This window comes from Erpetoichthys calabaricus, chromosome 3 (genome assembly GCF_900747795.2).
Source record: "Erpetoichthys calabaricus chromosome 3, fErpCal1.3, whole genome shotgun sequence".
In the NCBI taxonomy this organism is placed as follows: domain Eukaryota; kingdom Metazoa; phylum Chordata; class Cladistia; order Polypteriformes; family Polypteridae; genus Erpetoichthys; species Erpetoichthys calabaricus.
This window is the reverse complement of record NC_041396.2, coordinates 278,303,243-278,328,898: the sequence shown is the minus strand read 5'-3', so window position 1 is coordinate 278,328,898 and position 25,656 is coordinate 278,303,243. Positions and strand designations below refer to the sequence as shown.

Here is a 25,656-nt window from a genome sequence, read left to right as displayed (position 1 = left end):
AGCAAAGTACAGATATGTCCTTGATGAAAACATGCTGCAGAGCACTTTGGACCTCAGACAGGGCTGAAGGTTAATCCTCCAGGACAGTGACCCTGAAAACGAAGCAAAGATAACACAGGAGTAGCTTGGAGACAACTCTGGGAATGCCCTTGAGTGGCCCACCCAGAGTGTAGACTTGAACCCAACTGAACATTTCTGGAAAGTTCTGAACGTAGCTGTCCACTGATGGTCTTCATCCAACCCGACAGAGCTTGAGGGGACCTCCAGGTAAAAGCACAGCAGAAAATCCCCAAATCCAGGGGTTTGAAGCTGGTCACGTCAGACCCAGTAAGACTCCAAGCTGGAACTGCTGCCAAAGGGGCTTCATATAGGAACTGAGTTAAAGGGTCTGGATACTTGTGGCAGTGGAAGTGGTGAGTTTTTTAGAACATTAGAACAATCTGGATGAGAACAGGCCAGTAAGTCAAACAAAGCTCGCCAGTCCTATCCACTTAATTCTTCTAAAAAAACATCAAGTCAAGTTTTGAAAGTCCCTAAAGTCTTACTGTCTACCACACTACTTGGTAGCTTATTCCAAGTGTCTATCGTTCCCTGTGTAAAGAAAAACTTCCTAATGTTTGTGCGAAATTTACCCTTAACAAGTTTCCAACTGTGTCCCCATTCTTGATGAACAGTTTCGATCCACTGGACTAATTCCCTTCATAATTTTAAACACTTCAATCATGTCACCTCTTAATTTTCTTTTGCTTAAACTGTAAAGGCTCAGCTCTTTTAATCTTTCCTCATAATTCATTCCTTGTAGACCTGGAATCAGCTTAGTCGCTCTTCTCTAGATCTTTTCCAGTGCTGCTATGTCCTCTTTGTAGCCTGGAGACCAAAACTACACACAGGACTCCAGATGAGGCCTCACCAGTGTGTTATAACCACGGTTTTCAAACTTTTTTGAACAAGTACCACTCCGCGAGGACCAGTAAACTGAAGTACCACTGTCAATGAATCGTTAATTTACGCCCGTGTTGTTTTGAAGAAAAAGTCACTATAATGACTATAATTATGACGTTGAAGTGATATTAAACTAATTAAGGAAATGGGTGCCCGCGCTAATAAAAGCCAGCTTGGAGTCTTCCACGCATTTACAGTAGTATACTTATACTATATATGATTACATGCAACATATTGGCATTCTAGCAACATCGATTCGTGGAAAATAAAGGACCACACGAGTACCACTTGGCATGACTTGAAGTACCATCAGAGGTACGCGTACCACAGTTTGAAAACCGTGGTGTTATAAAACTTGAGCAGAAACTCCTTGGACTTGTACTCCACACATTAAGGTGCTATATAACCTGACATTCTGTTAGCTTTCTTAATGGCTTCTGGATACTGAATTTAGTTATGCAAAATGTCGAGCTTTTTTGGGGTTTCCTCCATAAAGTTTGGGCCGCCAGACCTTAAAACCCCCACCTTTTTAGGCCATTTTTGAGGCAGGAAATTACATTTTTAATGTAAAGAGTCAACAATAGATACCTTCAGCAAAAATGGTTACAAAAGTTGCGCAGGCCACATCAACTGACCACAGGGGATCACCCCCTAATGGCATATAAGGGGTGAAAGTCACTCCTTTTCACAAAACATATAAAATGAGGACCAGTAATTATAGGCATGTGGAGCGGTCTGTTTTATATGCTTTTGAGGTTGCTGATCACGAATATGATAACATTTTTGATATTTGAATCTTTACCGGTGGTCCTAGCCCTCTAAGAGCCACTCTAAGAAGATTAAAAATGACAAATGTCAAACAAACACATTGTGGGGTATCCTTCTAGGCTATTTCAAGGTCACTGATTATGATTGTTATTTTTAATGTTATGTCTATACTAACTATCCAGCCCTCTGTGGTCCTCTAGCAAAGCGTGACAAATGACAAATTTCTATTACAATCAAGAATATTTAGTCTTTTATGTTTTATTAATTTCAAGTCTATTGATCATACATGTAAAATTGTTTTCAGCTATTTCAATGTTTTTAATGTTTATTTTCAAATTTTAAATTATTTGTTTTGTATTTTGGGTTTTATGTGTTATCATTGTGAAGTGCACTATATACTTTTGTATAAATGGAACAATTAAATGAAGTCCTTGAATTTCTTTGTGTTTGTCGCAGATATCAAAAGTGACCTTTGTAAAGCAGTCCCCATGTTCCTCTTGCAGGGCAGTGTCACCGGACAGGGCCAGGACTGGCATTAGAACCACAGTGGAGCCCAGTGGGTCATGGAGTTCAGCCCCGAATGGCAAGAAAGTGCCATCTCCGAAGGAAGCGCCCACCCCACTCCTGTCGATCAGCAGGCCCACTCTGTCCCAGGTAATGAATAGACTCCTCTGTGGTCACTCTCTGCTTCTGCACCTCCACATGAGTGACATGTCCAGTTTTCAAGGTGAAGTGAAATGCTGAATCAGGAAAGAAAAGAGGAGCTGTGAAGTGCTTTAAGATAGTTTTAACACAAGGGTGCAGAGGGAACATCTTGAGTCCTGGATGGCCTCCAATGTAGGGGGTGAGGGCAATGGGGAGGAAAGGTTGTGTGCAGTTCTGTCTGCCTGGCATTCATTTCAGTGACTTCTGACACCCACATTGTCAATACAAAGAAGCCAGGTGGTCATCATTTACAAATACATGGTGAGGCACAAAACTGCTTTATGGCTCACTGTGCCGTGAGCCAAGATTTTTTTATGGGCGTATATCAACAAAGCACTGAGGATAAATATCATTTAAATATCATATTTTTAATTTTTTAATTTGTTTTACACCTTTTATAGGGAAGAGAATCTATAAAGCAGTTGTAATGTGCCACCTGTTGGAATGAAACAGGGCTTATATCAACAATACACTGAGGACAAGTATCAGCATTTTTCTTCCAATCTTTTAACTTGTTTTACACCTTTTATAAGTATAAGAATCTATAAAGCAGTGGTAATGATTGTAATGTGCCACCTGTTGGAATGAAACAGGGAATATATCAACAATGCCCTGACGACAAGTATCAGCATCATTTCTTTCAGTTTTTTTTAACTATTTTGTCATTCGTTATACAGATGGGCTGTGAGTGCATGAGAGGTGACAACCAATGAATCCTGATTCAGAAGTACAATGCATTTAATGCATCAATGGGGAATGAGGAACGTGGCTATTTTGGACCTGTTAAACAGATTTGCAGCTCCTCGTGTTTTTTAGTCTCACAACAAATGGAAAAATGAAAAAAAGGGTCAGGATTGTGGCTGAACATCTTGTATTTGTTAACTGTTTGTCCAACAACTGTTCTGTCAGGCAGCACACAATTAGCTGTTAGATAAAGGGGGAGAGCACAACAGTGCTGAATGGTTAGCACACAGGAGTGGTGTGGAATGCACCAGATGACATCATTAGAATGGGTGACACCCAGACGTCTGTCTATAAAAGTTTTGTGCAGTATCTTTGGCTGATAAAATTACCATGGGTTTGATGAAACGATCAAGTGTATTTGGGCTGAATTCACCAAGGGGGCCTTCCACCCAGCTCCATGAAGCAGTCGAGTATCCACGCACCATTAATAGTGGCAATTACCGTGCTGCATTAAATGACCGGGTGGGCCTGTTCTACATTTTTAAAGTATGATCTACTCTGTATTAAGGAGTTCAATTCATCAAGTCACCCAGGGGCCTGCGGGACTCTTATTTGGGCCTTAGTTACCACACAAAGTGACAGAACCCCTAGTGACGCCACTGTGCCCAGCACTTTGTCAGTTGTGTAAATTAATGCTCTTTGGCATTGTCTGGCGAAGCAGTCCACAAGTCTGACAATAACTTATGACTAGAAGTCAGAGAATATTGCATTGACTTAACTTGCATTGCAAACTTTGTCTTTCTAAAGAGAAGCCGATAAGTGGGTAAAACACTGCCGGGTGCCACCAACATAAAAAGGAAAATGGCACAATGACATAACCATGATGTGTGACTTGGCAACGAGCAGAGCAACTGCAAGCCTCATGGCTGTGGCCATGAATCACAAAATGGCAACAACCATACGAAATGTTTCATTAGTAATAAGAAATAAGTGCGGAAATTCCCCAAAAATAAAATGTCATGAGTAAGGGCGGACAGAAACATAAGTGACATTTTTAAGAACTTTACAGGTAACGTCTCCAGTATTAATGACAAGTGAACATTTATGATGAAAGTGGAGAGGACTGAGTCTCCCACCCCACCCACTCTGTGTTCTCTTTTGTCTCTCAGTCTGTCTCTCTGAACCAGTCTCAGCTGCACAGAGCGCCCCCTGGCTCCTTGACTGACCTGAGGACGGACGCCTTTACCGCTCTTCCTCATCGCCCATTCAGCTACGGCACTCAGCTAACAGCTACAGGCCAGCGGAGGTCAAGTACAGGTGGGCATCAAGCCGGCTTGGGGGTGATGGGGTGGGGTTACGGTGGCTGATTGTTCTCAATCCTTGCATGGATTCCTCATGCTGTTACACTCCTTATAAACAAGGCTGAACAAAATGGACATGATGCCCCTTTATATTAATGAAAGGAAACAGATTCACGTAGCATTGCTGAGCCCCCAAGCATCTAAGAAAACCACAGTCATGACCACCTCCAGGACCAAGACTCATATTTACAGATCAGCAGAATTACAGTGAAGGATGAAGCCTTCTCCACCCCCCCTAAATGTGCTGAGAGCCCCCTAAAGACCTGACAGCAATACAATTATTCCATCTAACTTGCTGTTGCTTGTAGCAGAGATGTGGACCAGGAGATGACCCCAACTCTGCTTTTTTAATATTTATATAAAATATTTGCAGCCACTAATTTAAATCATTTTGGAGGTTACAGTAAACCCACAACCCCCACCCATCCTATGCTGCCCATGTCAACAGCGACTCATTCGTTGTGCTTTAAAAAGGGGTCCGTCTGGTTCTCTTCTTCATTGTCCTGGGGTGGGCCGGTGCTCTGTCTATTCCTGCCTTGCACACGATGCATGCTGGGATAGGCTCCAGCTCCCATGCCCCTCCTTTAAATAAACAAGTTTGTGAGATGGAGAGATAGACCTTTTTTCATTCTGCGTGGAAGCCTGTAGAAATACAAACAACACCAACTTAACGTCTTTGAAGAAGAAGCAATTTATGACTGTGTAACAGCTAGACTCATAGAAAGTATGTTGTCCATATTCTACCCTACAGTCTTCCTATTCAAATCTACCTCGTAAAGATTGAGAACCCCCGGCTCTCGCTCTGTTTCAACAAGTGTAGCTGCTACAAAGACCTTACAGTTGCCTTTGAGCTTTGACCAGGAGCCAACATGTTGCTTTATCACCCAACACAAAGAAGATCCACAAATGCTGTGTAGTAGGCATTTGAAGAACTGTAAAGATCCCTCCCGGGCCAATGGCTTCTAACGGAAATTACTCCTTTTCCTGATTTTTCTCTTTTGTCTCTTGCTGTGTTGCAGGTCGTAGCCCCACATTCCCAGGTTTTGATGCCCACAACCAGGAATTAACCTCTTCAGGTGTGCTTTCCCCTCCAGCTGGTGCTGCCTTTCCAGCTCTGCCAAGACCCACAGGTAAGCCAACAACAGGAGTAGCTGCAGTTTAAACCTTAGTTGTCCTGTAGCAGGCAGCATGGCCTGGTGGGTAAGGTGCCAGACTGTAAAGCACACTCCAGCCCCTCTCACCAATGCTCCTTGTGGCCATAACTGTCCTCCAGGTGTCTTGCTTTTATGCAGTATAAGATATAAATATGTGAATGCCACACTCGGGGGCGCCTAACTGTTCCCTGAAAAATAAGTACAAAATTCGTCTCTTGTGAAAGGTGCCTCCTTCTGGGGAAAAGTGCATATTCAACATTATCTGTCTTTTTTACATATAGTGTCCAAACAGTAATCTGTAGGCATTATAATCTTAAATTTAGAGCACCAGTATGCAAAGTGAACAGCACAGGGCTGCAAGTTCTTACCCACTGGGTGGCACTTTAGTAGCACAGATGATCCCACACAGAGCAAGCTTAGTGGCCTTAGTGCCAGTGACAGGACAATCCCATTGTTTGCGCAGCTCCACTTGTTCTCAGGGCTGTTCATCCCGGCCACTCGCTGTGTGACGCCTTCAGGCTGTCTGCCACTAAGCCTCTATGGAGTGTGGCCTAGTGGTTAAAGGATGTCAGTTCAGCACCACCCCACTACAGACTGACTGTTCGATTCTGCACCAGTTTTACTTTAGAAATGTTGGATTGCATCATAAAAGTATCTTAGGGATATCGCCTGCTTAGCGTGAAAGGGGCAAAATGTAAAAGAGTTGGCAAAAACTATGGAAAGATTCTCAGCCACTGAAGAAGCATGCCGCCAGTTATTATCCTGTTGACGAGAGTTTTTGTAACTTAAGTCCAAAAATTTGTTGGCAAGAGCTGTGACTGTTGGGACAAACAAACAAAATGGAAGTATTTGGAATTGGCTAAAAGGCAGAGCTGCCAAAGAAATGTGAGCCTGAACACCATGGACCTCAGAGCCTGGTGACGAGCTCAGGAATATTTATATGTATTATATTCAATATACTGTACATTTAAATAGTGTATTATAATGATAATACATAACTACATTCTCAAATCCAATTAATCTCATTGAGAAACCAGAGTCTGCCCTGGCAGCACTTGAGCACACAGCAGGACATACATAATCCAGGACAGGGCACTAGTCCATCACAGAGGCCCCCCTCACACGTCTTGCCTTTGTGATGTGGGAGGAACACCCACAGAGACGAGCACTGAGTGTAGGACAGTGAAGCTTTTCTTGAACAGCCTTAAACACTGTTACCCCAAATCCTTCAGATACAGGTCAGGAGCTTCAGTTGATGTTCACATCAAACACCAGAATGGGGAAAACATGGGATCTCCGTGAGGTCGACTGCGTCATGATTGTTGGTGTAAGACGGGCTGCTTTGAGTGTTTTGGGATTTTCATGCACGATGGTCTCTAGAGTGTGAAAAACAAAAAAATATCTAGTGTGTGGCAGGTGGACAAACACACCTTATTGATGAGACAGGGCAGAGGAGAATGGCCAGACTGGTTGGAGCTGACAGAAAGGCTCCAGTAACTCAGATACCCACTCTGTGCAACTGTTGTGAGCAGAAAAGCCTCTCAGAATGTATAACTTGAGTGGCTACAACAGCAGAAGACCACTTTGGGTTCCAGTGGGTACAAGCTCACCAAAACTGGACAAACTGGAAAAATGTAGACTGGTCTGATGAAGATCAATTTCTGCTGAGATGCACAGATGGTAGAATCACAATTTAGCACCAACACCATGAATCCATGGACCTAACCTACCTTGTGTCAACTTTTCAGGTTGTTGGTGGTGTAATGGTGCTGGGAATGTTTTCATGGCACATGTACTACCAATCAGTCATTGTTTGAATGGCATGGCATACACTATAAATATTCTGTAACCATCAGGGGATGCCCCGAGCCCCAAACCCCAGACACAGTAATGCCCAAAATAATAAATAGTAATAAAATAAAGGATATTTCTTTACCCAGTAATCACATGTGCAAAGATCAATAAAGAATACACTATCCATCCATCCATCCATCCATTTTCCAACCCGCTGAATCCGAACACAGGGTCACGGGGGTCTGCTGGAGCCAATCCCAGCCAACACAGGGCACGAGGCAGGGAACCAATCCTGGGCAGGGTACCAACCCACCGCAGGACACACACAAACACACCCACACACACTAGGGCCAATTTAGAATCGCCAATCACCTAACCTGCATGTCTTTGGACTGTGGGAGGAAACCGGAGCGCCCGGAGGAAACCCACGCAGACATGGGGAGAACATGCAAACTCCACGCAGGGAGGACCCGGGAAGCGAACCCAGATCTCCCAACTGCGAGGCAGCAGCGCTACCCACTGCGCCACCGTGACACCCAAGAATACACTATGCAAAACAAATTCTTACTCCTTCCAGCCTCTAACTGAGTCTTTCCCACTGCCTCCCAACTCTGATTTGGTCCAAGTGAGGCAGTGTGATCTCTTTTACAGTTGACCTGGGAACTGCCTTTGGTAGTCTATGTGCTGTGAAGCACTTCCAGATCGTACATGAACCAAGGCAGTCCTCCCCTGGGAGCGTCCTCTGGTGGTCCGAAAAGAACCCCCTCCCCAACAGGGCTACATCTCTAGCCTCCAACTCCCATGCCACCCTGCAGGTGTCCTAAAGTGGTCCAGCCTTGATGAACACTGCCACGTGTTGTGTGGTGGGATGAGCTTCTTCCGGTGGGCTTATTCACCTGCTCCTTCCATTGTAGCCTCCTGGCTGGGTATGAATCCTTCCTTTTTCCTGGCCAGGATGCTGTCCTTCCTTCTTGGCACCTACAATATATATATATAGTAATCGGTAGAGGATGCCACAGAACCCCAGACCCAATAATACCTGACACAGTTAACATAATGGATTTTTTTAATCCACCAAGCACCTTTTATAATGAGGAATATACAGTAACCATACAAACAATGAAACTCTCTCCTCTGCTTCCACCACCAATTGCACTACTATATATAATACTAGGACTTCTGTTGTCTGTTTCTGGTGGGCACAGCCCTTCAGTTTTAACTATTCTGTCTCCTCATTAAGCTTAATGCCAGCACTCAGCTGCTTCAGTCTCACTTCATGTTTGTTGTTTCTTTTTATTTTTGATGGCTCTTCACATTTCTCAGCCAGCGGGACATTCAGAAGCGCGTTCCCTTTTGGTGAGTATTGTGACCTTTCCAGTAATACTTAAAAGATTCCTTGGCTTTTTGTTTGGTGTTGATGTCTGTGTATTGATCAGGATTGAGTGGGCAGATTTAAAATTTGAGGAAGGTGAAAGCAACTGGGAGTGAGGAACACTTCAAAGAAACTATATATATATATATATATATATATATATATATATATATATATATATATATATATATATATATATGCATACAGTGCCTTCAGAAAGTATTCAGACCGTTCACTTTTTACACATTTTGTTATGTTGCAGCCAGTCATTTCAATTAATTTTTTCCCTCTTCAAGCAACACTCAACACCCCATTCTCCCATGTTTAGATATTTATGAAAACTTAATAAAAATAAAAAAAGTGAACTGTTCCATTGCCACATATATTCAGACCCTTTACTCAGTATTTTATTGAAGCCCAGTTGGCAGCAGTTCCAGCCTGGAGTTTTTTTTTGCATACCTGGATTGGGAGATTTTCTGCATTCTTCTCTGCAGATCCTCTCAGGTTGGATGGAGACCACCAGTGGACAGATGTTTTCAAGTCTCTCCAGAGTGGTTTCATGTCTGGACTTTGCCATTCCCATTGAGTTGTCCTCATGCTTGTTCCTGACTTGTGGCCAATGTTGCCAGGATGGGTTTCAGCCTCAAATGACCCTGAAATGGATAAAGCAGCTTTGATATCTAATGAATGAACACACCCAGGCTTGTCTTAGTCCAAATGCCCATAGATAAGGGAGTGATGGCTTCAAAGTCGGTCAGAAGGAGATCAACTAGGACCATGCATTGGAGGTGCAATGAGAAACAAGGTCCCAAGTTGCTCATCTGTTTTCTCATTGCACTCAACTCAATGCATGGTCCCAGCTGATCTCCTTCTGCCCGATTTTGAAGCCATCACTCCCTTTTCCGCCATTCCTTGCACATGACAGGCATCTTCATCTTCCTACCAGATGGACCCAGCAATCTGCCTCCATCTGCCACTGAGGTATCCTCTTTGTGCTGCTGGGTGTGCTCAGGATTGTCATATGAGGCCATAGGCCTGATGAGATGTGACTGAACTCAATGATTCATTTCAGTGTACTTTTGCTTAAGGTTAGCTTTATTTTGCCAATCTGGTCGAGAACAAGGATGTTGCTTGATTTTCTTAATGTGACTTCGTTGCTCTCTCTTTTATTTCCTCAGGTGGTAATGTCTCTTCCTCGTCCTCCTCCTCTTCCGGTCCTGGCAGTTTCCGCAAGTCCAGCAGTGTGGACTTTGGGAGGTCTGCTTCCATACAACCCACCTCTGGTGACAAGTATGCTGCACTAACTGAGCTGGACAGCATCTTCTCAGCACCATCTCCACCCAACACGGGTAACCCACAGCCTGTGAGGCTTAATGTTTGCTTTGCATACCTTGCAGCAGTTGCCCCCCCCATGGTCTCTATAATACATATAGTGCAATAGAAGGGATATATGGGGTGGTCCTATGGAAGCCTGAAAACTAAAATTAGAAAAATACAGTGTGGGTAGTGCAGTGGTGGCATTGCTGCCTTGCAGTAAGGAGACTAGTGGTCATGTCCCTGGTCCTCTCTGCATGTAGTGTGCATGTTCGCCCCGTGTCTGTGTGGGTTTCCTCAAAAAGACATGCAGGTTAGGTGGGTTGGTGACACTAAATTGACCCCTGAGGAGTGTGTGTGTTCTTCCTGCGATGGACTGACACCCAGTGCATGGATTGTTCCTATCTTGCGCCCTGTGCTATAGAGCTGTTAACGTGGGTGTTAGGGATACTTCACCCAAAGATATATATTTTTATATGTTACTTAGGCCTAGTTCACACATATCCAGGTATTTTTTAAAATGTGAGTTTTTATCCTTCATTCTTCAAAAAAATACCATCCACATTTTTAAATTCTGAAATTTAAAATTCCATATGAAAAATATACAAAAAAATCTGTGTCAAGAGGGCCCATGTGGACTGTTGTTGCTTCACACACTCACCTTACTATTTTAGAATCCACCTGTCTTGACAACCCAAAGGCGTCTTCCATCTTGTGTAATCTCCCCTCGTCTGCTAAACAGTAGAGTGTGCAGGCAACTTTTTTGACAACATTGACAGGCGATCTCATTACTGTTGTCTTTCCTTCGATGTGTGAGTGAAGCAGCTCACTAAAACAACAGCAATGTCCTTGACAAACAAAAATTATCTCCGCATTCTTCAGCATTAATCACTTCATTCTCAAAGTAGTCCCACCAACTAGAGGTCAGACCAGGTCTCGTCCAAAACCAGCAACATTGGCGGCTGGGTCTGTGTTGTTGGAGTGTTCGATGTAGCAATGACCTCCGTAGCGCATTCTGACACCTCTGTTGCTCAGTATAGTGATAAAGTAATCGTACATTTCAGTGTAAACATGTAAAAAGTCCTGTTAATAATGTTAACAGTAGCACTACTTTAGCTATGCCCGCCATTACACAAAAATGCTCATGGAAACCAAACAGATAATGGAGCAAACACTGACGTCAAGCAAAGAAGAAACTGGCCCACACTCTTGACGTTACAAACCAAAAGCGTACACGTAAACAGGGAAGATGGAGTTTCTAAACATCTTCACCCCCCAGGTCTCATTTCATTGTTGTTTAGCTGTTATTAAGAAGTTCCAGAGCAATGGCAAATTGCACTATATGGTTCATAACAATACTTGGGTTGTACCAGGGGAGAAATGGACACATTTACATTTTTTGTACCCTCACCACTGGATGCTGCCTGGGCAGTTTCTTTTTAAGTGACTGGTGGCACCCATCATCCTTCAGATGAGACATAAAACTAAAGTCCTGACTCTATGTGGTCATCAGAGATCCCTGGGCATCCTTTGTAAAGAGCAGGGTGCATCCTGATGCTAAATTGCCCACCACGGCCTAGTCATTCTGGCCCCCTAATCTTCCCTTGTTTCTAATTGGCTATCTCTCTCTCACACCACTTCACCTCCTAACAGCTAATCTGTGGTGAGTGTTACTGGCGTAAAATGGCTGCTGTCTCATCATCCAGGTGGATGCTGCACATTAGTGGTGGCTGAGGTGGCTTCCCACTCACAATGAAAAGTGCTGAGTAGTGAGAAAACACTATATGAATGTAAAGAATTATTATTATTATTATTATGCAGAAGCATATGTCGCCTAGCCTTTGATTTCACAGTGACTCTTTCTTGCCTCCACAGCACCCCCTGGTGGCCTCTCTGAGTTTGGCAGTTTCTTTGGCAACAGATTGTCATCCAGCACTACCCCTAGCAGGTAAGAGGGCATTGAGCTTCAGGGAATTGTGGGTATTTCAAATTGTTATTGGACTGTGGCCTCTCATACAGCCCCTCAGTCACTGCAGGAAGGGGAGAATGTAGTGTCAAAAAAGTGGGCATCTGTCAACCTTGCAAGGCCAACCTTTATACACTGTGAGGCACACTGACCGACTCCTTCAGTTGATGGCCTCCATTTTCTTCATGTCATTGTCCTGTTCAGCCTTGTACTGGCATGATGTGGCCAGGTGACTTCAGGTGTCCGGTACCATCCCATAACATTGTGTGGCCACTGGTGGCTCCAGGTTCTTTCATTTCCATTTTAACAGCTAGGCCCTTCTGATGGCCTGGGGCTGCCTGTTCTTCTACGAGTCGCCACAGCTTTTGACTTCTCAGATTCACAGACCAGTGTTAAGGTGGGGCCTATGAGAAACTCCATAAAGTCTCCCACATTGTATTACAGCTAGCTACGTTACCAGTCAAAGGCAAGTAATAGAACAAATGTTACAAAATTTGATATCTCATGCCTTATGTGTACCATCAACATTCATCCTACACGTTTCTTTGGTATCTTCTTGTGTCTCAGCATCCCTTGGCCGACTTCCTCTCTCAATCACATTTCCATAAAGCTTGATTCTCAGACTTAGTCACTTTGAGGCCTGCTGCTCGCCGCCTGTGCACTATTTGACTACCATCAATGGTAGATGGACCCCCATTACATCATTCATATTCTTGTGAGTGCTTACCATGTTTGAAGGCGACTCTCCACGTTCCTTCTACGCCATTCCTTGGTGTCCTCGTGTGTCTCAACCTCCCTTGCCCAGCAGTTCCTCTCTTAATCGCGTTTGACTGAGCAACTACAGCAAAACTGAACAATCGGACCAAAGCCAAACTGACCAGTTAGATTGTTGGGAGACCCGAAAACACACACACAGACACATAGACGATGGCATTTTATTATACAGTAGATTTATTGTTGTTAGGTGCTGTCAAGTCGTTTCTGACCAACAGAGTGAAACATTGTCTGATCATGAGCCGTCTTCGCCATTTCTTCCAAGTTTGAACCCATTGTTCCAGCTACTGTGTCAATCCACCTTGTGCAAGGCCTCCCTCTCTTCCTCTTTCCTTGTACCGAACATGATGTCCTTTTCTAGAGACTGTTCCCTCCTGACAATGTGTCCAAAGAATGTGAGCCACATGGCAAATAGACTGGGGTCCTCTGGACTGGGAACCATCTACCAGGCCTGAAACATGCCATACTGCAATGTACCCTCTAGCAATGGACACTAACACAGACCATTTACACCCTTTGACCCCTAACCCTCACTGTCTGGCTTCTAGTGACCCCATAACAAAAACTAAAAATGGATGAAATTAAAAGAAGGTTTGAAGAGGTGCGTGCAAGCAGATTTATATAGCTGTGTTCTGCTATCTCAAACAAGAGTATGTTGTCATCCCACTCACACAGTCTGCCCCTTTAGAGGATACTGTGTATTGTTGTACCCCTTGCCAGCTTTTAATAGGCTAATAAGAAGATTTCATCTCACTTAGAGTGGTCCTAGAAAAAGGACGACCACTAGAGGGTGCAAATTGTGTTGCTTCACCTCATACTACAAGTAGCATAAGATGTGTTAACACCCATAGCTGGCTAGAAAGAAAACTGCAGCAAACCTCATATCACTATATCTTAATCAAGTGTACTTTTTGCTGTTATATCAATCCAGCACAAGGTTTAACCTTGCCCATGCCTGGCATAGACCCACCAAGAACCACCACCTGCAAGCAGACACTTTGTTGCTGTCTTGCCAGGTCAGAGTGAGTTGTACTTCCACCCACAAAGAAGGAAAGCAGTGACCAATGAGTGTTGCTGTACCTCATGCCACTTTAAGTCCCACTTATAGCTGACCTAAGAAGTTGACAGCCATTAGTGGGTGCTCTCCTTGTTATTAGACATCAGGCCAGCCTATGGTTCATGTCCACCTGTAGATGACTTAGATAGCAGACTGACGCCTAGAGTGTGGGCTTGACCCAACGGTAGAAATACTGTCATTCATGGCTGTAGGTCCAAATGATGCAATGCCCCTACCAGCTAACTGCCCTGAAAAATGCCTGCCACTGTATTTTAGGACAGCAAAAGTGTGTCCTTCCATAGTCTGATCCTCCAACTCCACTATCTGGCCAGAGGTAAGAGTTGACATTTAGGGGCTTGGTTGCTGTATGCAAATGTTAAGGCACCCCAGTGACAAGACTTATTCCAGACCTGCAACTTGCACAATCACTGTGTATTTTGTGAATTTCGCAGATTGGAAGAATAAAATGTTTGGGCACCCCTTCCAGCTGATTCACTAGTCTCATTATTTGTTAGGTCTCTGAACTTCAGTGACTACTTAGAACGTCATGCAATTTAGGTGAAAACAAATGTAAAGTGTAATAATTTCTCAGAGTCCTCTAAAGTCCTCTGTTGTGTTTACTCTCAAAAGCCATGGGCCAGTTGCACAGGAACCACAGAGGTCACCAGCAGGCAGTGTTGGAGGAGGACCACTAAGGACATTCCACCACTGATCCCCAGATATTCCCAGTACACTGTACTGAAGGTCTCATAATTTAACATTTGTATGTGTTACAATTCGAAAGCAATGCTCCGATGTAGAACGCAAGTGACTCTAAACGCTAGTGTTTAGATCTGGACGGTGTATGTGCCCCAGAAAATATTCTAACTGCATTCTCGTACCATTGCTTGCATACTAGAGTGTCAGCAGGCACTTCTCGTGGCATTACACATATTTTTTGAGCATGCCCTCTGCACACTACTTGTGACTTTAGGCTGCAGGAAGTAAGTAAATAAATAAAGGTAAATAGGTAAATAACATTGCTTTCAAATATTATTTACCTGTTTACCTTTATTTATTTACTTACTTCCTGCAGCCTAAAGTCACAAGTAAAGTGCAGAGCTTCCCATATACATATACAAAGTACAGCGATGGAAAAAGTGCGATGTGCATTCTTGCTCCGATGTAGAAGGGTCGTCATGATCTGAGTTTACCTCTGTTATAGCGCATCTATGTGAAAACAGCAGTGTCAGATGCGGGAGGGTGTTTGGGCTCGTGAAAGCGGCTGAGATAATAAAACTGAATAATAAAAAACAACAAAGCTAACCTTTACAAATATCATAAATTACACCGGCTGTTACAGACTGAAATCAAATGTATGTTTTTATTCTAAAATAGTAAGAATGAGAGCAGTTCACTTCTCAAAACAGAGTTGTGTGGGATCGAACTCGTGACCTTTTGATTACCAGTCAGGAGTTGATACTGTTGCGCCGCGGAGGCAGTTGTAGTAAATAGGTGTCAATGTCGCATGCTAACGCGGCTTTTTTTTCTGCAGTTATATTTTTGAATAAAAGCGCACTTGTTCTGTTATATTTGTACTTTTGTGAAAGTGTTCCTTTGATATTTGGACTTCAGGCTTTGTACATTATATAGTTTATGCCTACATTTTGTCATTTACTACTACAATATGAAAAACGTTTCTGTTTTAAAAATGTGTTTACACAGATTACTGTAGAATTGGAACACACATGAAATGTGTGTGTTCTAAATAACGATCTATTATTTCCACTCTAAAACTCCACTTCACTCCCAGATAATCAATCAAGGCATGAGCTGGGAGAAGTTTGTGCACGTTCTAAATCAGTGGGGGAATGGAATAGCCGGCTACTTGCAGCTTGTCTTTATCGGCACATTTAGAGGACAAAAGACGCTGGCGTAGAGGTGCGAACGGATTTAAGAAGCAATTTAAGGTGGGATGGATCTACGAGTTTTTTCGTAGGCTCTGGTAATTCTACTGTTAAATATGCTTTATAAATAAAAGATTGATTGATTGACAAGCCCACTTTACTCACACAGACTAGGACCTACCTTTAAAAAAGCACTCCGGCCATATATATACTGTATATGTATATATATATATATATATATATATATATATATATATATATATATATATATATATATATATATATATATATATATATGTATGTATAAATATTGAAATCAAAAGACAGAGAGATCATAAAGATTTGGGGTATCCGTCCCTGTATACTGTAAAGGTTTTTTTCAATCGAGTCAGTTCACACATAGAACAAAGACAACTGGTATAATGACAAGCAGACAATTTATGGGGTGGGAACAGATGTGGACAGACAGAATGCTGGGAAAGAGCCATGGTGGTAGATGGGTGGTAATGACGTCATCAGGTCGGGACCAGAGGGAAGGAAGGAACCCGGAAGTAGCTTGAGTTTTATCGAATCCGGGTGAACTCACAGCGGTGTTGCTTCGTTTTTCCTGAGGGAACAAAGAGAGAAAGGTTAGTACCCTGCCGTTGTCTCTGACATGAGATTCCGTGGTGCCTGTCAGGTCTTTAAGCCACTCCCTATGCGCTTGTGTGTGACAATATATTGTCACAAATACGACCATAAGATGTTGAGAAGGTTTGGGGCAGCCACCCATATAATTTTTCCCGGCTGCAAAATTGATTCCAAAGAACAGACATGTTCACACAACAGAGTCCAAAACAGAACTAACTCAGTATACACAAGATGGCAGCTTTAAAGGCCAGTAGAGGAAGTGATGTCTTCAGGACTGGAACCGGAAGTGATGTCATTGGCTGCCCCAGAGACGGGCGGGATTTCCCTAGAATGATCTGCAAAAGATCGAGAGGGAGAATTAGTGCACTTCGCCACTCCCTGGTCCGGCATGGAATCACATGTACTCAAGCCCTTTAGTTGTCTCCTAAAGACGCGTGTGTGACATATATATATATATATATATATATATACACAGTGGTGGCTAGTAACGAGTTACATTTACTCCGTTACATTTACTTGAGTAACTTTTAAAAAAAAAATTGTACTTCTAAGAGTCGTTTTACTGCACCATACTTTTTACTTTTACTTGAGTACATTTGTGAAGAAGAAACGCTACTCTTACTCCACTACATTGGGCAACACTCGAATCGTTACTTTTTTTCCATTATATACACTATATTTTTGCCAAAGAGAAGTTGCCAGTGGATCTACTGCATGACTGTTTCACCAATCAGACGTAGCAACAATAATCACATGACTACGTTTCAGCAGGATTTTTTCTCATTGAGATCTGATGTGTTTTCAAAGTGTTCCTTTAATTTTTTTCAGCAGTTATATATATTTATTTATTTATTTATTTACTTGTTACACCATGTTTTTGTAGATGAGGATGAGAAAAGTTTTTAATGTCATGTTTTCTTGGAGTAAATAAGTATTGAATATCCAAAGTCAAATACATCGATGGAGGAATCAACAGTGGACAGTACCAAATGCAGAGAGAAAAAAGAAAAGAAACTGTGGTATAACTTGTGTCGCATAATCCACATGTCCAATATCCATTAGTATGATCACATTGTGCAAAATGTGTGCATTTTTGGGGTGAAATATTATTAATGCGGTGTGTTTGAATTGAAGATTCGCCTCTCCCTCTCGTTCATTCATTAAGAAATCTGTCATTCAAACGCACAGCATTGTGAGAATAACAACTTCCTTGCTGACATTTAATCTGTAGCTCTCAGGAAGTAATTGTTAATGATATTTTAGCAAAAACTGCTCACATTTTGCATATTATGACCATACCTATTGATATCAGACATGGACTATGCGACACAATTAAGTGAGATTTTTTTTTTCTTTTTTCCATGGAATTTTTCACATTGTTTTGCAGTGTTTAGCGTTGGCCACCTATTGTCTACGTTGAATCTCCAATTTTTAATCTGTCCACAAAAATATGAAATATGTGATTAAAATTTTTTCTCTGCCTCCACTACAAACTACATGAGGTAAGCAACATTAAAAAAAATATTCTTGGATGGAGAATCCCTTTAAAAAAAGAAAAAAGGGAAGCTAGCGCCCCCCAGTCGTCCTCCGATAACAACACCCTACACCTGGCATTACTCGAAACTTAACACCACATAGCCCACCTAACACAAATGCAGATTCTCTGAGCTTCTCTCCTTTTCACATAATTTAAGGTGTCAGTTCCTTCTTTCTTTCTTTCTTTCTTTCTCTCTTTCTTTCTTTCTTTCTTTCTTTCTTTCTTTCTTTCTTTCAGTCACTGTCATTATGAATATTCACTTTGACTCTTCTTTATGTTTCAGCTCCCCCGGAGTCACCCAGTCTGTCTCCACCCCATCGGCCTTTCCAGGTAAGAAGTAGGGTGGGCCAGGATCCTTTAGGGGTGCTAAACTAAAAAGTGATGTGTGTGACATGTAACAAAAGATTAAAATTCAGTGCTTTGAGCCCCCACACCTATTCACATTCGATGGTCTCAAACATTGGATTCAGAATGCTTTCATGTGGGACTCAAAAATGTCAACTTAGAAATTAATTCTGCTTAATCTAATTAAAGGTCATGGGGGGCTGTAACCTATCTGTGTAAGAAAAGCCATGATTATACCAGTGGTCCCATTTCCTGTAATGCGAATGCCAGTCAAGCACAGGTGCCATAAGTTGTCTTAAAGCAGCTAATGATAAGTTCAATAGCGCCCACCTGTGGCCCATCCCAGGATTTCCACTGATATGCCAGGATGATGAAGCAGGCCTCTTCTCTAGTCTTAAATGAGTGTGGTGCAGAGTGAGGCTCCGGTTGATGTGATTGCTGCCCTGATCCCCAAAGTTGACCTTGAACTGGAAAGGTGGCACTGCAATGGTGTGACAAAGTGGGGTGCTATTGAGCCACCCTGTACCCTGAAAGGTTCCTAGTGCAGGCCAGTTCAAAGTTAGGGTTAGGGTTTTTAACAATAAACCATGAAAAAACAAGGAGAAAAACAAATACAAGAAACAAAATCTCAAAAACTAAAACGGTGTCCGTCTGGGCCTGAACGCTGTCCTTCCTGCCTGCTCCAATGCGTAACTTCTTCCTACAAATACTGCCCCCCCTCTTCTTTCTTGATTTGGAGACCCTTGTCAGGTTATTTCTTCTAATCCAACTTGAGCTCTCTGGTGTGCCCTTCCAGGTGTCCTTCATTTTCTAGTAACTGTGATGAATGGCACATTTCCCAGAAGTCTCTGCAGGAGCCATAAGAAATCTGACAAACAAGCGGAGACCCTTCAGTCCATCATGCTCATTGGTTTAGTGAATAGCTAAGCAGTCTCAAAATCTCTTCTTAAAGGTAGTCAGGGCTTTCTGCTTCACCTCCAGAGCTTGGTGGTTTGTTCAGATTCCCACAACTCTTTGAGTAACAAAGTGCTTCCTGACTTCAGTCCTAAACTTCCCTTAATTTGTATTAACCCTTCAGTGAGGAAATGTTAGTGCTGAGAAGCGTCGCCTCTAGAGCTGGCCCTGTGCCAGACTCCCTGGCCAGAAAGGGTGTACTGCACCCAACAATGGATGTAAAATGAGGTGTGGGCCTGAACATCAACCTAGGTGTGTGCCATCAGAGGTCAGGCTATCAACACTCCTTACTCTGAAGAAGGCAACAACAACACTTCGGACTCTTTGGTTCAGAACCCAGATTGCACTTCGGACTGATGTGCCATAAAATGTTTTTATGTTTTTTTTCTTCAGTTTTTTCCAATCCTTTCGGAGTGATGGCCGTCAGCCAGCCCCCGCTGTCACCTACCAATCCTTTCCTCAATAACAGCACCAGCACAGGTGAGTACATGAAGTAGCCACTGGGGTGGCTTTAGAGGGAGCACCGAGGGGACCGACTGAGAGGTTTAAAAGAAATAAAAAAAGACATTTACAGGTATAACATGTAAGCCGCGTCTTTGAACTATCAAATGAGCCTGCGGCTGGACGGGACGTCTGATAGTCTGCTCCCCTTCTGGCAGCACCCTGCTCCAGAGTGCCCCAGTGAGACCAACTGGCAGTTGAGCTATTGGATATCGGCAGGCATTCACAAACTAGTGTGATGTTCATTGTTTGAACTTTATAGTGCCGGGATTCAGAAAGTGTTTGGACCCCTTCACTTTCTGCACACTTTCTTGTGTTTTAGATTTCATTTTAAATAGATACGTCTGCCATTTACTGTATATACAGTAAGTATTCAGACTGTTTGCGGTGGCACTCCAAATTGTGCATCCCGTCTGAGATGTTTGCACAGCTTCATTGGAGTCCACAAACTGAACGGATTGGTCATCATTGTATATGTAGGGCCTCACAATTCATACTGCATGTCAGGACAAAAACCAAGCCATGGAGTCCAAGGATCAATCACGTTCTGGAGCGGCAGCGATCAGGGTAAGGGATTAAAACAATTTGTAAAGCTTTGAGTGATCCCAGGAGCCTAGTGACCTCAATAACTGTGAAAAAGACTGGCACCACCAGGGCTCTTCTAAGAGTTGGCCAGGCAGGAAGGGCCTTAGTCAAGGTAGTGATCACAAGCCCAATGGTCATCCTAACAGATCTTCAGAAGTCCTCTGCTGAGATGGCAGAACCTGATGGAAGGACGACCATCTCAGCTGCACACCATTAGTCAGATGTTTGTGGCAGTTTGGTTAACCCCTGCTGGGAGTTTGCTAAATGGAATTTAAAGGACTCGGGAGAGCACATGGATTAAGATTGTCTAGTCTGATGAGACAAAAACTGAGCTCTTTGTGTGGAACTCCAAGCACTTTGTCTGGTGAAGACCATGCAGTGCTCATCATCTGCCTAACACCATCCTAATGATGAAATGGGGTAACAGCATCATGCCATGGGGGTGCTTCTCAGTGGCAGGGACGGGAAGACTGGTCAGAATTGATTAGGGATGAATGCAACCAAATACTGAGAAGGGTCCTTAAAGAAAACCTGCTACAGAATGCAGGCAACCTCAGACTGGCACAACTGGCACCTTTTAGCATGGCAGTGACCTTAAGAGTACAGCCAAGACAACACTAGAGTGGCTTCACAACAAATCTGTGAGTGTCCATGAATGACTCAGCCAAGGCCCAGGCTTATAAACCCAATAGAACATCTGTGGAGAGACCTGAAGATGGCACTTTACAGACACTTCTCATCCAATCTAATGGAGCCTGAGAGGCTCTGCCAGGAAGAATAAGATAAACTGCCCAAATTTAAGTGTGCAAAGCTTGTAGAGACTCAACAAGACTCAAATCTGATATTGCTACCAAGAGAGCTTCAGCAAAGCACTGAATTAAGAGTGAATACTTACATGAGTGAGAGATTTAAGTTTTTGAATTGTAATCAGTTTGGAGACCATCCTGAAAGCATGTTTTCACTTCATCGTTATGGATTATTGCCTGTAGATTGATGGTTAAAAATGAAACTTTATTAATTTAAAATGAAATCTACCACACAATAAAGTGTCTGAATACTTCCTGAATCCACATTATTCAGACACAAGGAGAAAACAGGGGCTGTGAGACCCTCAGTTAGAGCTGCAGCTTGACAGCTACAGGAGATGGCATTCAAATCCATGTGATGTTGGCATGTTCTCCCTGTGTTTGTATGCTTTGTTTCCTATAAGAGTTGTGACTCTTAAGTTAGTAGGTATGAGAGAGAGCAGGCATAAGTGTGCCCACAGCTGGGGTGGCATTCCCAATCAGGATTGGTTCCTGGCTTGTGCCCAGTGCTGTTGTGACAGGTTGTGTCCTCCTACATCCCTGATGAGGGTACAGAGAATGAATGGATGACTTAGAACTCCTGTTGTGAAGCGCTGCTAAAAATAAAAATAACATGTTTTTGTCTCTCATATAGATTCCACCATCCACCTAGCAAACACGATGCAGAGGCAGGGGCCGCCAGTATCTAGCAACCCCTTCACAGTAAGTATGGGGAGCCGAGCCTTTCTGAGGTGAGTGCCAGTGGAGTTTCAGCTTGGTCTGATACCCTTCACTCTGGTGCCCGCTTCAGTATGATTCAAAGCTGTAACCTCTATTGAACTGGTAGGATTTTCTTATTATGAAAGGAAATCTGCAAGAACACAAAGTGTATTGAGCATGAGTGTGATGTGTGTTATTACCACTAGATGGCAGCATATCCCAGGCACAGGTCTTTGTTTTTTGTTAGCAGAATCTGACAGCCGGCCAGGCTAACATATAAAGCACCTTGTCAGTGTGTGTGTGTGTGTGTGTGTGTGTGTGTGTGTGTGAGCCCTGTAATTGACGTGCGCCCTATCCAGTGTTGGTTCTTACCCTGCCCCAGTCTTGCCAGGGTGACCCTGAACTGGAGAATGTGTTGTGTTATGCTATGCTGTGTCTCCTAGAAGGCTCGGTGGCACAGTGAGCAACCTTGTCACCTCACAGAAAATTCATTTCATGGCCAAGACATCTTGTGTGTGAGAAGTCTGCACATTCCCTTTATATTCATGTGCAGTTCCTCCCTGAGTCCAAAGGTATGCTTAGGATCACTGAGTACCTGGAACTGAGCAGGTGTGACCGAGTGTGTCTTGTGACAGACCGTCTAGCATTCCTTCCTGCCTTGTGGCCAGTGTTGCTAGGACAGGGTTTGGCCGAACAAAAAGCAGGATTTCACAATGAATGGATGAATGAAGGCCTTGTCTTCTGTTCTGGTCATTTCTGAGCACTGACTGCCCTCCTTTCAGATTTCTGTGTTTATTTGTTCACAGGACTGGCCAAGCTTTACTGCCAGTTCTAAAATTAAACACAAAAGATGTATAAGGCAGTTAACGAGACAATGCTTTGGTACTCATTGTCCCAGGCATGCACCCTTTGATGAGATCCTCAGTACTGTCCACCACTCACTGGAATGTATGAGGGTCCATCATGGCTAATATGAAAATATTTTAGGTGGTTGGTTCAAATGTCATGACCACCTCACTGTATTCCAAGTCCTTGTATTGCACACACATGTCCGTGTCCAGTACATGGACACCTATGCACTGATTGTCCACTTTGTTTGGTTCGTAAAATTCATGGTTAGCCATCTCATGTGCAGATGTTGTACCATTTAGTCACGGTGAGCCGAAAGACAAAGCACTCGATTTACCGGTCAATGTACTGTACGTTCCTGCCCTCACGTATGGCCAAAAGCTTTGGGCAATGACGGAAAGAACTCGATCATGGACATTAGTGGTGGATATGCTCTTCCTTCTCAGGGTGTTTGGACTCAGCCTGAGAGAAAGAGGATGAGGAGCACAAACATTCAGGAGGGGCTTGAAGCAGAGCCGCTGCTCCTCCACATCGAAAGGAGCCAGTTGAGATGGTTCAGGCCCTGTGGGGGTCTTTAAGACATGTCCAACCGGGAAGAGACCTCAGGGAAGACCCAGGACATGTTGGAGAGATTAAATCTCTCAGCTGGCCTGTGAACACCTAAGTATCCCCCTGGAGGAGTTGGTGGTGGTGGGAAAAGAGATGTCTGGGCATCTTTGCTTAGACTGCTGCCCCCGTGACCAAGATGAGATAAACATTAGAAAATGGATGGATCCTCACTAACTGTAGGCTCAGAGTGCTGTGACATTTACTGGTACATGTTTTATAAAATATGTAATGACCAGGAGATGAGCCGCACTGGAATAATAGACAAAGAATAAAAACTGGGAAAATAAAGAATTAGGTACCCACTAAAAAACACCAATGTCAAAGGACATGGCCGATGCTTCAGTGTTTGAAACTACGAGATACGATACAACGTCGCTGAGTGGCGGCACATTGTGCTGCAAACATGTTCTTAGGTAAAATGCAACTATAAATTCAATTAATTACTAAATACAGAATTAGTATACATAAAGATAGAGATTTCTCAAAACACACAGATAACAAAGTAGAACCTGATTACTGTAAATGAAAACCAACAATAATTGATTATTGAAGATCAAAACAAAAGAGAACACGCTGAGCTTGCACTTTACCCACAGGCTTAGTTGACAAGTGCCACGCAGTGACTTCTGGGACACCTCCCTAAAAACTGCCCACTGCATCTAGCCAAGAGCCACAAAACGCCGGCGCCCATTAGACAACAAAAGAGGTGCCTTGGGACTTTGCAAATATTACAACAAAATAAAAAATTCTTAAAACTTATTGTAGGTGGAAGAATAAAAGTGAATCCTCCATGTAAAACAAACACAACAAAAATTAGCAAAGCAAAATGTACTACGCTCAGAAAAAAAAATGAATGAAATATCAGCTAACAAAAGAGTACGCCCATAAAACTACAAATTAAGGCAACTTCAGATTGATGACCATAAATGGATCATAAAAATACACAACCACTGGTGGCATCATTGAGATGTAGCCAGTTGGAAACTTCTTCCTTCCTCTTCATCTTTTCCCACTTCTACGTATGTCTTCTTTTACTTTATCCAACCACCTCTGCGTTGGCCTTCATCGCTGTTTCTCTTTCCCTGCACTTCCATTCCCATTCATTGTGTCTCCTCATCACATGTCCATACCACCTCATCCTACTTTTCTGTACTTTCTTAGATATCTTGCCCACTTTTGTTGTACCTCTGATTGTCTCATTTCTTATTCTGTCCTTCCATCTCAGCATTCTCAGTTCTGCCATATTTGATTTCTTCTCCTGCGCTCCCTTTACTCTCCATGCCTCAGCTCCATACATCATTGCTGGTCTGACCACTGTCGCCTTTAACCTTCACCTTATTAACTCTTTGAGGGCTAATATTTTTTCAAAAAAATCTCAGTTTTCTGAAGAGCACACAAAGCAATGGTTTCACACATAAGTCAACATAAAACATCTGTTGCTATGTGCCGTGGCTGCTGTTGGCGCATGTTTGGCGCATGTTCGGTGAAATTACGTAAAATGTCCATGGAGTATTTTGCTTTGCACATTTGCTTTGGTTTCTCGTCAGATGTCGGTGCCATTTTAGAGGTGGTTTGCTCTTCACTATTCATGCACACGCAGGGAATTGAGGTTAAATCAACAAAGCTACGTAACTTTCCTTCAAGCAAAGAGAGTCAAACTAAAATGTGACGGCAAGTTTTGTTGCAGTTTACAGCTGATTACCGTCCTCTACCCCTTAATTTTGACAAGTCGACATCAGCCCTGAAAGAGTTAATTCTTCAGACACACAACACTCCTGATACCTTCATCCAATTGTTCCATCTCCACTGTACTCTGTGGGTTATCTCTGCATCTAATTCTCCATCTCGGGCTTCCACTGCTTCTAGATATTTTAAATGTATCCACTCTTTTCAGTAGCTTCTCCCTGCAGGCTGACTTCTGACTCCTGATCTTCATTAAACCTCCGATATTCTGTCTTCTTCCCATTTATCTTCAGTCTTCTGTTTTCCAAAGCCTTCTCCATTCTTCCAACTTCCTCTCCACTTTCTCCTTTCTGATGCTACACAGCACAGTGTCATCAGTAAAATGGATGATTGGTCTGTAAGAATACACAAAGAAGACAGAAGAAGATTTGAGGAACCGCCCCCTATAATGTACAATGTACAAAGCAAAATACGTCAAACTTTCAATACTGTAAATGGCTCCAGAGCAACATCTGGTTCTGTGTCCAAAACGGGGACAACTAAACACAAAAGGAGTTGGGCTTTTATAATAGCCAGGGAGGAAGAGGTGGGGTCCATTAATTGAAGTGACCTCGGTAGGAGGTGAGATTATGCAAGGGAAGCAGGAAGTACTCTACATTGGTTTCCCTTCAGGGGGGATCT

At 43.0% G+C, this 25,656-nt stretch overlaps 1 protein-coding gene across 2 annotated transcripts in view; it reads left to right on the top strand.

Annotated features, from left to right (window-relative positions):
• agfg2 (ArfGAP with FG repeats 2) overlaps positions 1-25,656 on the top strand; it is an 83,140-nt gene that overhangs the window by 46,885 nt on the left and 10,599 nt on the right. Inside the window, exons 4-12 of one of the 2 annotated variants that reach the window (XM_051924878.1) lie at positions 2,214-2,364; positions 4,269-4,416; positions 5,480-5,590; positions 8,732-8,764; positions 9,959-10,009; positions 11,970-12,042; positions 18,228-18,274; positions 19,637-19,723; positions 21,770-21,837. In XM_051924878.1, coding sequence (XP_051780838.1) covers positions 2,214-2,364; positions 4,269-4,416; positions 5,480-5,590; positions 8,732-8,764; positions 9,959-10,009; positions 11,970-12,042; positions 18,228-18,274; positions 19,637-19,723; positions 21,770-21,837 — 769 coding nt within the window. Of the gene's footprint in view, positions 1-2,213; positions 2,365-4,268; positions 4,417-5,479; positions 5,591-8,731; positions 8,765-9,958; positions 10,130-11,969; positions 12,043-18,227; positions 18,275-19,636; positions 19,724-21,769; positions 21,838-25,656 lie in introns of both variants that reach the window. The other variant, XM_028798402.2, reaches the window with a different exon arrangement.